The following is a 17,248-nucleotide window of genomic DNA, read 5'->3' as shown; positions in this document are numbered from 1 at the left end:
ATATTTGAAATATGTGGTAAGTAGGTACTCTTTTGTTTTTTTATTCTGACAAAATTATAAAAACCAGATAAATAGTTTTTACATACTGATTATGTACTGATGTACTATTGCCCACTTTCTTCACCTCTGACAAATTCTCGATAATTTTATCTAAAAGATAAAAGTATATCTTTATCTAGAGGATAACTAACGAAAGATATGAAGAAATCGGCAATATATAGAAAACAGATTTTGTCAAATACCAGTAAGAGTTAACAAATTGGCAACAACTCCTGAGCAATGTGTCTAACTCAAATTGACCAAAACTGTAACAGATCTATCAAACGCATATTTAATGGCAGATTCGCAGCGGTTCTGTCAACACATAACAGTACTCTACAGCAACACTTTAAGAGAATTGTAGCAGATCTGTTCGGAATTTGCCGCCAATTTGTTGGGTGATATCAGCAGATCTGGTAATAAAACGCAAACCCGACTTTGTCTTACAAAAAGCTTCTGATCTATTATGATATTCTCCTCAAATTTGACATTTTATTTGCAGATTTTGATAGCAATTTGTTTAAGGAATGTATATTTCTATTTTTATTGCATGCTCTTACAAGTGAGATCTTGCAAAGATTAGATAAGACAAAGCAGGCCTGTATTTGGTCACTAGATCTGCTGATATTATCATTAACAAATTGATGGCAAATTCTGAGTAGTTCATTTATTCAAGCTTAGTGCATACTGATTTATGTTTACACGATATATTGTAAACGTCAATTCATTAAAAGAACAGCAAATAATAAATCTCATATACTGTTGTTGCAACTATACTTGATATGACTTTTTTAACATTATTGTTTATGTGTTTCAGAAGTGAGTCATATATACTTGGTGCGTGTCAAGGCACTACCACCCTTTGTAGGGTCCATCATTCGATCCCAATTAGTGTGACCAACGACAAATCCGACAGCGCGCATTTTTTCTTGTTTTTTGCGCTCTTCTAGATCGGCCCAACGTACCTATATAAAAAAGATGCATGTAAATATTTCATTCGTGAATTTTACAATCAGAATATTAATCAAGTTTATATAAGATAGTATCTATACAGACCCGTTTTTTACCGGAAGTATCTTCCATATCATAATAATCAGGGACTTGAAGAAAGTCTTCCATAGTTTGAGGTTTTGTTTCATTCTTTTTTTTTGCCAAACCATCTAATCGATCTATATAAAAATAAAAATAATTTTATTTTAGACATTAACTAAAGAAAATATAAAGATTGTTAATCGGCTAGCATAAAGGTTGCATCTTGATATTTACACTGTCAGTACTGTAAACTTATAATTCACATCACGCGTACTGTATATTTTCAGTACTGGCGTAAATATCGAAACACGCAGTCAAAATAATATAAAGTAGCTAACCTAATTTATCTTCAGCTTCCATTCTTTCCCATTTGCTAACACCCTAAAACAAGTATCTTTATCTTAATTATATTCAATTATAGTCAATAGTTAACTATTTAAACAAAATATTTTATTAAATTACACTTTCGTCAGAAATATCTTGCTGACTGTCTTGACTATCTTCATGATGTGTGACAGAGTTCTTTTGTATTCCTTGACTATCTTCCATATCAACCTTTAATCAAAAGATTTGTCAACTCCATATCCTCTTCGTGTTAAAAACTAGTAAGATCCATAAGAGTTGGTGCTAATATAAGCGCACATTATTATTGGAGTATTACCTCCTCTATTGCCTGCTCTTGTAACATTGAATTTACATCTAACTTCTGATGATAACTAGGCGTGGGCTCGAAATAATCTATAATCCGATTAATCTCATCTTCAGTACGATTGTGAATATTTCTTTTTAAGCATATCTGTGGATCCATTTCCATCTCGCATACATATACCTATATATAAATAATATTGGTTTTAGTAAAACTTGTGTGTATGGTATTTAAAAATGACGCATAGATAGCAACAGTAATATCGCATTGCTGATTTCTGCTGTCGTCGACAAGTTTAATTCTTCAGAAAAACAAATGTCAAACACTGGCTTGTTATAGCATGTTTGTGTGAAAATGCGATACTGTCTACGTATATGTTGTTTCGAGTTTATAAACTGTTCTTCATACTACGCATACACACGCATACACAGAAACTTACTTTAAAACCTTTTGTTTTGGCAAAACTCCACATGTCTTCATAATCTGAGATTTTCTCATTAATGCAGTCCAATATGATGAAAGTAAAGAAGCCATCTATTATGTTTTTCTTGAAAGCTTTACAGAGCGATGCTACATAACTTTGTTCCATAGCTTCTTCATATTCATACACCATTTCCTATTTTAAATAATATTTAGTTAAAAATACAATACATGTACAATATACAAATTTAAAACTTTATATAAGTTCTTATTTTATTAAATACCTTAACTTTAACTTTTTTTCCATTATCATCTGTAGTTTCTATTTCCTTTTCTACGAGAAAGTAATCATCTAAACTTAATATCCTCGGCGCGGAACCGCCTTGTTCAACTTCTTTATCCTGTATAAGAAAAGAATAAGACAACGTGTATAAATATAGCAAATTAGATATTTCATATCTCTATGAGCTTAAAAATAATATGCAGTAGTTTCATTTTATAACGGCCTTAATAAGTATATTGCGTTTAATTGACCATTAAAAAAGAAAAAAATCTGCTATAAAAGTTGAAACCTTAAAACTCTGTGCATCTTTTTTATTTTTTTTTCTCAAAACATGAAACTATTTGTTAATTAATATCTAGCGTTATAAATAAAATATAACATGTAACATTTTAAAGCACTTATCAATATACCTTAATAAGTTTAGCCACAAATGACTTGCCACTACCGGGTGGTCCTCTCAGAATAATAGCTATTTTTGGTGGTCTGTTCTGGCGACCTGGTGGACATAACAAGTCATCAACCATGGTATTATTTGGAAGCCTTGACAGGTCCAAAGTTTGTGGAGATAATTCTGCGACATTTTTCTTTGTGTCCGAAGAAATGCTGCAACAAACATTTATATCTTATGTCAAAAAGAAAAGAGAAATTAATTTATCGGAATCAATATCGTTTATTCAAAGGGAAAGAAACGAGTTCGATCAAAGGATGATGCTCAAGAAAAACACTGCTGTATATTAAGATCAGTGCCCAGATTTAGTTATAACTGCCGAAAGATTTCTGAAATTTCTCGCTTTTCCTTCATCATAGCGACAATCATCAACGGTGGTTCACGTTTAGATATGATGTTACTTTCGAGCCGCGTCAGTTACACGAGAGTCCACATCTCGCTAAGAAAAACTATTTTATAATCAAATAAATAAAGAAAATATTTTATAATGTGATTATAAAATAACTTTTCTTACAAAAACTCACTGACACAGCTTGAAAGCAGCACTCATATCTCATCATTGACGAGACTGTTGCTGAAGTAAGTGCAGCAAAGAGAAAGCGAGAGAGACAACTTTAGAAATCTTTCGACAGTTGCAACTAAATTCGAGCAATGAGAGATGTTTCTCGCAACAATCTACAATTAGAGTCAACAACTCGAAGACTCACTTTTAAATCATACGCAAATATGTATTGTTAAAGAGATATATACGTTTGGAAATCTCTCTCAATAGATACAAATTTAAATTATAGTTTTCGTTATAATCAAACGAGTACAATTTTTTTAAATGTACATATTTTATAAAATGATTTTCAAACACAAATGTGTATATACACACACATATATATATTTGCAAAGCAACTGCATTTGTACGCGTATACAAATGCAAACAAAACTTTCATATTAGCAAAAGATTTCAAGTGAGAACATCATAATCAATATATCGCAAAACATTATGTTATTATAAACAATAAAAAAGTAAATATTGCAATATACAAAATAATCCGTTACTACGGAAGAAGTGTGTTCACTATAGTGTTATTCTCACAAACATTGCATATAATAAAAATACACTGAAGCAAAAAAAAATTATTATACGAGATATGTAAGCTATCGATTAACATCTGAATGAATTGTTGTTAGAAAAATAAGTATTAAAAAATACAAAACTAACAGCAGATTCGTAAACAAAATGTTATCCAATAGCTTATGTTTTATGTATCCAGTAATAATAGTTTTTTTCTTTCAGCAATACTGTTATTATATGCACATAAAGTGCATTTATAATAATAACATAGAAAACACTCTATTGGCCTTTGAAAATGTAATGTATATAAAAATATATCATGTATGTTCAATATTTTCATGGTAGATTCTTTAATATTTTTCAACATTTCGAGACAAAAAGTCTAGTATGAAAACGACGAGTCTATAACAGTTTTTAAGTTATAAACAGTTAAAAAGTATCAATCACAGTGTCTATAAACGTATCAAGCGACACATCGGGCGAGTACAGTAAAACAAGTAGATGCTTTCATATCTGAGATGATATTCAAATCTTATGTATAAACGCATAAGTAGATTTTCTTTAACAAAGAGTTTTTGCATATACGCAACATGTTTGTTCATTGCAAAAATCACGCATAAATCGTGTATAAATATTTAAAAAAACACATACAACTGTATTTTTTAATAGTAAATGTGTAAATTGAAATGTATTGATGTTAAAATGTCAAAATCCAGCTCTTGGACTTGAAAAAGACTCTCTTGTTAGTACGCTATTTTCTTCGTCACTCTCCACGCGCAATTCAAATATCTCAAGCTGTGTGTGTGTGCGCGTGTGTGAGCGCGCGAAGCAACAAAACAACTATGTTCTTGCGCAAAGCAGTGAAAAATTAATTCTCTAAAATTATTGATACGTAAGTCGATACTGCTATGCATCAATTAGTTTCTCTTAAGTTGACATTTACTGTCTACTTTTATTTAAAGTTAATCTCACTCAAACTTCTTCCTTAATAACTTGTATATTATGTAATACTAAATCATTCTTTAGAAACAATTCTCTTTTTATGCGTCGTAATTCTCTTTCAGCTGCAAAAGTCGACTGCTAACATATGCTGAAGCCTGTGTTCATAAAACTAGAAATTGGTCCAAGATTTGAGGAAAAACAAACAATTGATTAGTCGCATTCGTCAAATGGCCAAATTGTTCGAATATAACTAGTCAATTTTTTTGCGTCCAAGATCTTGGACCAATTTATAGCATCATGAACACAAAGGTAACAAAATCTGTTAAAAGTCAAGTGATAAATTGATTGGCAAATTTCGAGTAGATTTGTCCAACGCAGATTGGCTTCAAATTGGTAAAAAATCTCAAACACAGATTTTTGTACATTTGCAGCAAACTCTGAACAAATGCAGACTAGTGGCAGAAACCGAGCAAATCTGCCGAGCAAATAAATTTTTTAAAAAGTAGGATTGGATTATTTACCATCCACAATGTGGCCGCAGCCACTAAATAGCCTCAAGGCAATATTATGTTTTTGAAATTAAAAAAGACTTATTCAATATCTAAGAGCTAGATAGAATAACGGATGTTGCTGATACGATTTCGTTATTGAACTAAAAAGAAACTGTCCAATACATTTTACAAGCTCTAATGATTAAAAGTGAGTTTGTGCGTAAATACTCTTTTATTTTCACATAACTTGCAGTAATTATTTTCTCGCCCCTGATATCAAACTCCAAGATCGCTGCGAGAGTATCGAAATAATAAAATTATCGATTGGGTTTGGTTTATTGTATTTGTTAAGTGGATGTCACGGGCAAATATCTACATGCCACAAATGTCCCTAAGCCCTACCTAAACTATCAAAAATACGCAACAGTGGACAGCTTTTCAACCTCAAAAAAGATAAATGTATTTCACTATCATTGTATAATTATTTTGCTTGTATAAATTTGAAAGAGATACATTTATTTTATCATATTTCTCATCACCAATATGTTTTCTGGAAAAATATTTACTTAATACTATTATCTAAAGATTGAATTATTTCTCTTGACTTTAAGTCTCTTTTTTCCTTGTAGAATATAAAGTTTCTACAAGTTTTAAACTCAAGAAATAAAGTAACATACCTGATTTCTTGTATCTTCGTATCTACGACGTTTTTGTTCGAATTCTCCTGGCAGCTAATATTTCCTTTTAGTCTATAAAATATTGTATATACTCATACATATATATATGTATATATATCGCATAAATAAAACTGTATCCGTGTTATTAATGTTTTTTTTTAAATAAATAAAGGAAAGTAATTATTTTAAGATACCTTATATCATCTTTGTTGTTGTCTTTATTCATCTCTTTTGAACTTTCGCATATCTCTTGAGCCTGTCCTATATTTGGAAAACACATAATACATGATAAAACACAGTATAAAGTATTACTCGCCACATTTGGATAAGTGCATGTTGTTCCGCAGCCTTACTTTATCCGAATGTGGCGAACACTAATATAAAGAATTGTTTAGTTTCAATATTTCATCATTTACAGTTAAATAAATATTAAAGAATAAATTTCAAAACAGTATTATAATTAAGTTTTAGCTCAATGCTTGCGCGCTGATTTAGTTGCAACTGTAAAAAGATTCCTGAAGCCACGTCTCTTGCTTTCTGCACATATTTCAGCGATGGTCACTGCTTCGTCATCGGTGGTAGGACGCGCTTAAGTATGGTACTGCTTCCAAGTCATGTCAGCAGCACGAAGACTCTTAACTCCCTGAGAAACGCTATTTTAAAAGAGCGCTATCAATGATAAAGTGAGGACCGTTGCTGAAGTGTGATGAAGAGACCGAGTGGCTTTAGATATCAGCAGTTGCAACTAAATCTAAGAACTATTTTTTTTAGCTACCTGGGATGCTAATTATTATCTAAAATAAAAGTTAAATTACCTTTGAGAACATTTGTATCACTTTGATATCTATTGTTTTGATCGTTATCAGAATCAAGGTCGATGTATGAAGACTCTGATTCAGGATTACATTCTCTCTCCTTACGATTATTTTCTCTTCTTTCTTCATCAAATTTCTTATCGCTCAATTGCCAGTCTTGTTTCTTCCGCTTGTTACAGTCTAGCGACTTATGTGCATCGTAGTTGTTTGTTTTATTCTTATAACTTTTTAAGTTGTTTATCGCATCAGTATATTCCTTCAAGTTTTGCTCACTCTCTACCCAATTTCTAAAATCTGTTTTTGAATAATAATGTTGTTTCTGCTGCTCGCGATTCAGTGTCACTGGTTTCAAATTGCCATGACCGTAGTCAAAGCTTTGAACTGATGTTAGATGCTGATCTACAATCAACGGACGGGATTTATGTTCATAATCTATTACTTTAACCGGAGTAAAGTGATGTGATTCTGTAAACTTTTTATTAACTTCGCCGTGATTATAATTGAACTGCTTCGGCGCACAAAATTCTTTGCCAGTCTTCAATTGAGGACGTTTAAATACATCAAATGTACGCGTTGATTGAAAGTCCAACTCGGGTACGGATTCACCACGTCTTGATTTATAATCAATATCATGTTGACCTCTATCAGTAATCTGATCATTGCCAAACTTATCTTTCCAAACATCAGTAGGTCTGTATTCTTGGTGAGATATCTTTTCTAATCCTGTTTTATCGGACACATTTTTAGTATCACTAGAATAGTCTTTTTGCATTTCCATACTAATATTTCTGTCAGAAAAAGTTTTATTGAATTCATTCGGACTTTTATATCTAATCCTTTTAGTAGAAATATCATCTTCAAATTGTCCTTTTCTTACATAAGAGTCTCTACGCGCATAATCGCAGCGATTAAAGAATAAAGAAGAATCTTCTAAAGGCGAAAAATATGGATTATTTGAATCATTCATCAGATCCTTTTCTTTTAAGTCTAATGGCCTGAAAGGCCGATTGTTTAAATTTCGTGATTGGAATTGGTTCTCTTTAGAATTATTAAGATTACGTTGAAGAATATCATTTAGATTGTGAGAATTAAGTATAGTATTGTTAGGACTACAAGAATCAGGCAATCCCTTGACATAATTTCGAGAACCAAGAGAGTTTTCATTGGAAAAACTAAAACCGCTTTTATCAAAAGGAAGTTTCTTCTCAAACGGTGCTTCGTTCGTATTACTAAACCTATTAAACTCCGTAGGACCACACTGAGGATTGCTAAGACCTCGAAAATCGGAAGGAGTATCATCAAGTCTTCTTGGACCGCTAAATGCATCGTTAGGTCCTCGTGAACCGAAGTAATTTTCTGAAAATCCAGGTGATCGAAAATCCATACGACTGTTATCGGTTTTAGAATTACACTGCATATCGTTATCTTTAAGCTCGAACAAACTAGATTTTGATGTAGCAAATGTTACATCAATCTGGTTTTTTGATTCTATCTGTCGGTCAAAACATTTCGGTCCGTTTGGACCTAAATTTCGCGAGCCATATTGACCGAATTGCTCATCCATAAAGCCTCGTCGGTCGAATTGTCTATTATTAGAGTCTGCAAATGATTCTTGATTGTTACAATTTCGTTTATTATATTGCTCAGTATTAGGTCTTCCAGAACTAAATGAATTTTCATTAGATTCAAGCTGATTTTTATTGAAAACTTGCAAACCTAAGTCTTTATCCAAAGAATTTCGTGGTTGGAACACAGGATCCATTGGGAGTGCGTGAGGCTCACTGGGACCAAAGCTGTTAAATGTTGGCGGTTCGCGGGATGCAAATCCAGACTTTACTTCTATCTCCCTCGCATCAAATCGTAAATTAAACTGATTGCCAATTAGTTTGTTTTCACTGCAATTATTATTTGAACTAAGTGCGTTTTGACTCAGATTTGTAGAAACAGGAGACAGATTGGGTAGTTCTGGCGGAGGTTCAATATTCAAGTCTTCTGGCGGTGGATCGGTTTCATCCATAAAAGGTAAGCTTTCAGATTGTTTGCTGGCGTTATCTTTATTATCAACTTCTTTTATTATTTCGACGCTAGAGATCTGATTATTATATTCGTTATCATTCCGCTCCAAAGAAGTATCATTATCATTTATCTGGCATTCTTTATTTTTATTTTCTTCTGAAATGTCTTTAGAAGTAACAACATCTGTTTGCATAGTGGTATTGTTGGTCTCATTTAATTCAATCACTGTATCTACTGTATCTACAACACTATTATTAGTTTCCAGTGAAGAACCAGCAACTTTGTTATCATCAGAATGTTTAATAGAATCTTGAGACTGTACATTAGTTGTTTGAGATTGAATGTGATGCGACTTAATTTCCATATTTTTATCTAATCGATCATTATAATTCATAGAATTTGATTTGACAAAGGTGTCTGAAAATTCTCTAAAAAGAGGCTCATTACGGTTAAAAGGATGACTTCGTGGTCCATACAATGAAGTAGGACTTTGTTCTATTTCGGAATGACAATGTTGTTCAAAATTGGATGCTTTATTCAATAAGATTGCTGATTCATCATTACGATTTTTTTGAAGATCAAAAGAATTTTTAAAAAGTGATCCACCAGCAATCTTTTTGAAGCTTTCGCTGAGAGAATCAACATTACTACATTTCTCAGAATCAACAAAACTAGGTTTGAATACGTCTCCAGCAGCTTTTCGTTTTTCCATTAGCTTTTTTAGCTCCGGCAACTCATTCAATGGACTAAATGGTAGATTTCTGTTGAATCCCCCTCGAAAATTAATGTCAAAACTGTCTCGTGATCTAAGATCAGGCCCGTCTTTTGAATTGAAGTAATCGACGTTACCTCTACCAAATCGATCATTTGGACGAAGATGTTCGTTGTTGGGACCAAATCGATTGTTACTCGAAGAAAAACGATCAAATCCAGGTGCTGTGACAAATCGTTCGCTACTTAATGGAAATCGATCCGACCCAAAAGGCGGTCCAAATCGATTATTTCCAGGTCCGTGACGATCTTTATCCATCGTGAATCGGTCAATTTCGGGTTTAAATCGATCATTTTCCACACTTGGTCTAAATCGTTCATTATTAAATCGATCAGATCCTGGACCAAATCGATCATTACATGATCTAAATCTATCGCCAAACTTGTCATTTTCCATCGGTGTAAAGCGATTGTTTTCTTTGACAAAATGATCATTATTTTGACCAAAACGATCGTTTCCAAGTCCAAATCGTTCATTATTCGGATTAAAGTTGTTTGATCGATTCGATTGAATGTTTCCAAAATCATTATAATTTCTATCATCTCCTCTAAAACGATGCGATTCGGCTCGATCAAAGTTATCAGTTGATCTAAGCTGATCTTCTCGTTCATTCAAATTCAAATTAATATTATCTTGTTCTAAATGTTCCTGATCGTTCCTTCTGAAACTGGACAATCTATTAAAATTAGGAGCTGATCGATCATTTGAATGCATAAAACGCATGTTCATGTTTGAAGGATCAGACAAATCATATGCAGGACCATTTCTCTCATTTGCTGAAGTTCTCTCAGTTTGCAATTGGGACCGATCATTATTAGAGAAATTTGATGAAAATTGTGGACAATTTTGTGCGATATTTGGTGGTGGTTGTGTAAAGTTCGGTGATATTATTTGAGATAGACCGATATTTGCTTGTGTTGTAGATATTGTATCTGTTCCAGGTAACTCGGGTCCGTGTCTTGGTACATTCATTCTGGGATTGTGCTGTTGAGACGGCCACTGCTGTTGATTTGACCAGGATGATGCAACCGTAGGTTTAGTCATGTTCATTTGTGGAGTTTGTTGAGCTTGAGTTACAAGGTGTTGATTGGAAGATGTGTTTTCCGGTGGTGGAGGAGGCGGCGGTGGCGGTGGTGGTAAGGGTACATTAACATCTTGCTTTCCCGTCAGTCCCAAAGTTTTTCCAATACCCAGTAGATTATTAATTAACCCTTGATTTTCGGTATTCGATAAAATATCCATTATTTTATTGTCACCGGCTATGGTTTTGGTTTTTTCAACTTCTGTTTTAGTAGTGACTTGTTTCTGTTGTTCACGTTTTTTACGCATTTGTTCACGTCGTTCAATAAGTTTCTCACGCCATGCTGTCCACTTTGCTTCGTATTGTTTGTACTGAGCCTGAAAATCAATAATAATTTAAATTTCATAAAACAAATCTCTATTAACATAAATCAGATATTATTTATTGCGCAAAGTGTTATAAAAATTATATTTATTATCTCAGAAATTATGACTCTCCTGCTGATCTTACACCAATGATCAAAGTTCAAATTACTTGGGAGTTTTATAGATTCTTAAATGTGCCAATTAGCCTTTACCAAGATTTTTATAACATTTTCACATTTGAGTTGTTTACTTCAGCTGGTTTTCTTACATAAGAATCCATTCATTCTTAAATAATCCTTTCTAGGTTAAAAACAATATTTTTTTATACTTATAAATTTTGATGTGTGTACAGATGTCTTATAAATGTGAATTAAAGAAGATTTAAACATTGTGAATCGAAGAGTACAAACAATAAACTACATCTTAATTACAATTAAATCAAAATATTCTATATTAAATTATTCTATATTATTTTATTCTCATATTGACCGTGTTTGGATCTTTAAAATTTTTAATTTATTTGAGCTTTTTTCTGTAATTCTACAATAAACAATATAGCATAATACTCGTTGTGCACCTTGCGTTTTCAATAAAGAAACTTGCATAAGTTACACGTTTTATGCATAAATGTAACGTCACTTACCTTATCCGGATGATCGGCATTCTGCTCTTTCCATTTGTTAAACTGCTCTTCCCATTGTTTAAATTGCGCATCAAACGTTTTCTCAGCCTCGGTTTTCTCATTATCTTCAAGTATTCTGTTTTTAGCACTATTATACTCACTGATTACATTACTTTCGCAACTCTCAATCGAGACATTCTGCTTATTCTCGCCACTGTCAGGTGGTAAAGGTGGTTGATTTATAGGTTGATACGTAGGTAACGGTGGGTTTTGAGGATGGTTTGTCGCATTTGTTTGCGTCGTTGTATTGGTAGGTTCTTTTGCGGGAAATAATGGAAGATTATTCTGATGTGGGGGTGGCATGTTTATAAACTGGTATGTATTTTTAGCAGTAAGAGATAAGGGAGGTGCCGTATTTTCTTGCGGAAGAAGCGGTGGTTGTATATTTGAGAGCAGTTGTGCTTGATTCGTCAAATTCAGATTTTGCATTGATAAATGATGCATTGTCTGCTGATACTGAAAAAATTTTTCAGTAAAAATTAAAAAATAATAAATATATATATTATTGTTTTTACACACAGATATTAGAATTTGTATATATAAAAATGTATCGTAAAAGAGTTTATTTTGTAATAATAAAGAGCAATAATAAGAAAGCATTAAAACTAATAAACAAAGTCCATCTGTTTAAATAAACAAAAAATGTATTTATTGCAAAACATTTTTATGAGAGTGTTTTGTGTTTATCTATTGTTTATTATTTTGTTTAGCTTTCTTGCTACAATATCTGTTTTATATTTTATATCTGTTTATATTTTTTAAACATAATTTATATATTATACCTTCTCGCCATACTGTGCTTGCCACTGCTGATATTGTTGTTGCCATTGTTGCCACTGAACCCATTCTTGCTGTATTTTTCTTGTCCATTGTTCCGGTGTATATCCACTAGGTGCCTATATAATATGAATATTTGTTCTAATTATATATCATCTCTCTCATCGTATCATATACTAAGTCGTTTAAATATAGACAAATACATTATAATTAATATTTTGCACTAACCTGGTACAATGTAACAAGTAGTAGTTCATACTTTGATTTCTACTTAAATTTTTATATATATTTACTTAAAATAATACTTACTGGTTGATTATAATATTGCAAATGGGTTTGCATCATAGCCATAGGATCAGTAGCTGATGCTGCAACATAACCAGCTGGCTGTGATCCAGGAGTCGTAACAGCATCAGATGACACTTGCCATTGGTTCCAAGTTTGCATATTGCAAATCCTTTATCAGACTAACAAGCAATTCTGTTAGTCCGCTCTAAAAGTCACAATCCGTTCTATAATGCTATTTTATATTATACAGAAAATTTATATATTTACTCATAACGGTAAGCATATGAGCATTTTTTAAGTTTTTCTATCTTAGTTTTTAGAGTTACATAAGTATATAAAACCAAAGAAAAAATGTAAAACCAATTCACTTAAACTATATCACATAAATATAATTCATTGACAAAAAATAAAGTGATATACGACGAAAGAGTCGAAAATTGTACCAATTTAAATCTTGTAAAATATATAAATATATATTTATATTTTTTCCTTAATATTATAAATATATAAATATATAAATACATACATTTTTCTTATTTATATAAATTTATATAAAATTTTCTGACACGTAATAAAAGTATAAAAAGAGAAAGAGAGAAGATATAACTTTTAAAATTACACATATTTTAATATACAGGGTGGCCCAAATCACTCTTATCAGCTTAAATCTTGAGAATTATGTGATTTTACTCGTTTTGGTTTCACACTTTATAGACTTCTGAAACCTTTAAATTTATCTCTAAGACTAACTTACTGTATCTGTAACAGGATATTTAAAACAGTATATGTAAAATCAACCATTTCGTAATCTATATAAGAAAACAGAAATTTTTAAAATAAAACTTCTAAAATATTTTCTCTTAAAAACAATTTTTTCCAAAAGTTGTAAGCATTTAAAGTTTGAGATGAAATGGCGGTTTCCGAAAATAACACACGTTCTATTAACGTGAAATTCGGCTAAAATACTTCACATGTAAAATGATATCCTTGAAAGGATATCTACTAGAATTTTTAAATATGTGGTAATTATTTAGAATTATCCTATCAGCATCAATCTTGATGAAACTCGTTTGACACGTTTTAGTGCGAAACAAAAGAATCCGGCAGACAAAAGCAACACAAATGCAACGCAAGTCTTCCCAACAATAGAAATATACATAGGAAAGACTTATTGTTAGCGAAGTGAAGTTCTATACATTGACGTAAGAATGCATATTGTTGTGGGATAGATCAGCAATAAGGAATATAATATTTCAGCTAGTTTTGTACTTTGTTCGGCTATACGTATCAGCCGTATACAAGCGGCTTTGAATCACTTTTCCATAACAGAAATAAATATATCTTATAGCGTATTACAAGAAAAAAACATAACTAATATTATTTAGAAGTATTTATATATTTGCAGTTGTTTTTAGTATATATATATGTATATATATATATATGTATGCATGTATATATTTACATATGTATATATATACATATGTATATATGTATACGCATACATATATATGTACTATATATATGTACTAAAAACAGCACATATGTATATGTACATATGTATGTACATATACGTATATACATATGTCTAAGTATATATACACATATATACATATACATACATATATATATATATATATATATATACAGGATGTCCCACCTAACTTGAGCATCCTAAATATTTTGCTCATTTTTATGATAGGAGGATACCGAAAAGGGTCATTATTCAGTTTGAGGAGACAAATACTGTAATAAACAAAAACTTTTTGGATTCGTCTTGACCTTGCCTATCATATCGCGAGGATAAAAATATGTACTTTCAGATAAAAAAAAATGACCTTGAAAAAATTTTCCTGTTTAGTACAGTACTTGTCTCCTCAAACTGAATAATGACTCTTTTCGGCATCTTCCTATCATAAAAAATAAGCGAGATATTTAGGATGCTCAAGTTAGGTGAGACACCCTATATTATATATATATTACATATATATTACTTGTACATCACTATGTGTACAAAAAGAATTATATAACATAAATATATAAAATAATATAAATAAAAAAAACAATACTATTGTCTTCTTGGCTTTTAAATAAAATTAATTATTTTAATGTATGTCTCTGTTACACTTACACATATATTTCTTATATAATAAGTTATATAACTTAATCATATAATTATATGCTACACTGTAATAAATTATTACTATGATTAAAGAAATTAATAATTTATATAATGATTTAAATCAATGCTAATGCGTGTTATAATAGATGTAAACTTACTCGTATAAAAAGTATTCAATATTTTATATTCCTGTTTATTATATGTACTTGTTATATAGGTTGAGTTTGATGTCTATTTGGTTCACGCTCAAAAGTGCTTTATTGCTATTAGGCTCGCATTTTTGTCTTCATCTTGAATCGTGTTGTTGACGTTTTTGCTTGTTTTCCTCTTGCGACACGTTTTTGTGAAATATCTGTAGTTTTGCAATATTCACATTGTTTGTCGAACGCTAGGCACTGACGAAGTCCATGTGTGTTGCTCGTCTGACAATGAGCTATGAGGTATCACAGTATACAGTATATTTTTAAAGATTTTTTGAAATATTGCGAAACTTGCAATATTGAAAAAAAATGATAAAGGATTTTTCGACTCAATACGATCTGTTTTACTTGTTTACGAGAAATGTTATTATCGGATATCCTGTATATATGTGTATAGGATATTTATATATATAATATCCATATATACAATATGTATACATGTATATTATATATACATGTATATAAATGTTTTTGTTATTATATAAGAGAAAGAGGTCAAAAATGGACCTCACAAGGGTGATTTAGAAATCTTAAATAGTATTGAGAGTAAAGACTTCCTTAAAAGTGCTTTTTTTGAAAGAACACAGTACTGCTTCTTTCTGACAGATTTGTGCCATCAATTTGTTATCTATGTATTTAACAGATTTTTAGTTTTGATAGCAATTTTTCATCAGGTCCTGATTTTAGTTAACAAAGTTTGGTGCATTTCTACTAGAATTTCTTTCGCTGACAATATTGAAAAGATCAGATTCTGTATATCAAATCTGTGATGTTTTTAACTATGAAATTTTTTGCGAGCATTTAGTCTGTTTTTGACAGACTTAGCTAGCAGAAAACTTATACTTATGCGATAAATGATATTATCACAATATCTCTAGTGAGTGATATAATTTTACATAAAACTTCACTCTTATTAGCTGTAAGTGAATTCTGTAGAATTCTGTATGCAAGAGTCAATAAGAGCAAACAACTTTTCACGTTCCCACACTAGAGAAACAGTTAAGTATGTAATCGATAAACAAGCCATTTAACGGCTCATTTGTCGATAAAAGCTTGGAAAGAATATGAGCCTTAGTTTCTACCGAGTCAATGAAAATCGAGATTAAGACCTATATGCAAATAACTGCAAAATGTAAATTCAAAATTACACACATTGCTAATGATCTTAAAGATTAATTAAATAACAATAATTCTTTCTCTTTGGAAATGAAATTCAACCAAAATTACTGATATTGGTTTTTCGCAATTCTAAGGTAAAAATATTATTCGGGTAATGTCAATATGTTTTTGGGACACCCTGTATGTATAGCATAAATAAGCAGGGCAACAAATCGCCATTCGCGTGTGTCCACTTTAGTCATACATAATTAATGTGAGCTCATGATAATTTAGAACAAATATATACAAATAGATTACATTACTTACAACCGACTGAATCCGAGATAGTGATGATTACGAACACAACACAACAAGCACCTTGCAGTAAGCACAAGCACAAAAATGAGTTTACAGAATTATCACTGATGAATCAAAATGTTTCACTATACTTAAAGAGTTCTTCTTTCTCATTAACATCAGAGAATATTGCAAACAGTGTTGCCAAGTGATAAGATAGTAATATCAACTGAACATCGAGGAAGTACCAACTAATGCCCAATTTCTTCACCTTTGATAAGTTCTCGATAACTTCATCTAAAAGATAAAGTATATTTTTTTGTATATCTTTATCCAAAGGAAAGCTATCGGGAAGTATGAAGAAATCGGCAGTAAAAATAGTTATATTAAAAGTCTGTTCTTTTTTTCTGCACTGGGGCTGCACGAAGCTGCACTATAGTACTGTTAGTGAATATCAGAACTCTACCTGATTTTTGCGTGTTGCAAATATGCGCATGCGCGTCCGTAGTACTGACGTATGTACGTGACCTTTACAGACATTTTTCTGTTTTGCAAGAGTAAAACAAAACGTTATACGATCTTTCTTTCCTGTGTAAACTCGGAATACATCCGTGACTCTGGACACAATCTATCCTTTTTTTTATTTATAGCTATTCTCAAATATTAATGTCAGCAGTCTCGATTATTCTCAATTATTAATATCAGCATTTCAATAGAATACAAAACTCAATATAAAAATATAGAAGCTTGTAAT

At 31.4% G+C, this 17,248-nt stretch overlaps 1 protein-coding gene across 4 annotated transcripts; it reads right to left on the bottom strand.

The window, feature by feature from the left end:
- Nucleotides 1-25: 25 nt before the first annotated feature.
- On the bottom strand, nt 26-17,183 carry LOC109858946 (putative uncharacterized protein DDB_G0282133). 4 transcript variants are annotated; one of them, XR_002250658.1, is made up of 16 exons: nt 16,525-17,182; nt 12,802-12,985; nt 12,498-12,611; nt 11,677-12,171; nt 6,860-11,045; nt 6,239-6,305; nt 6,045-6,116; nt 2,831-3,023; nt 2,422-2,538; nt 2,157-2,333; nt 1,733-1,900; nt 1,534-1,626; nt 1,410-1,452; nt 1,096-1,208; nt 243-1,004; nt 26-150 (listed from the first exon to the last, which is right to left on the bottom strand). XR_002250658.1 is itself a non-coding variant. In XM_020436703.1 (16 exons), exons 2-16 carry the CDS (start codon nt 12,937-12,939, stop codon nt 147-149), a joined length of 6,111 nt encoding a protein of 2,036 aa, XP_020292292.1. In that variant the 5' UTR covers nt 12,940-12,985; nt 16,525-17,183; the 3' UTR covers nt 26-146. The 4 variants fall into 4 exon arrangements, 3 of the variants coding, with proteins under 3 accessions (XP_020292292.1, XP_020292270.1, XP_020292283.1); XM_020436703.1 differs by having other exon boundaries at nt 874-1,004; nt 16,525-17,183; XM_020436681.1 differs by having other exon boundaries at nt 26-1,004.
- Between the last annotated feature and the right edge of the window lie 65 nt (nt 17,184-17,248).

The sequence above is a fragment of the Pseudomyrmex gracilis genome, unplaced genomic scaffold (assembly GCF_002006095.1).
Source record: "Pseudomyrmex gracilis isolate BER0280 unplaced genomic scaffold, ASM200609v1 scaffold_6, whole genome shotgun sequence".
Classification (NCBI taxonomy): domain Eukaryota; kingdom Metazoa; phylum Arthropoda; class Insecta; order Hymenoptera; family Formicidae; genus Pseudomyrmex; species Pseudomyrmex gracilis.
The sequence above is the reverse complement of the archived record's forward strand: the minus strand, read 5'-3'. Positions and strand labels throughout refer to the sequence as shown.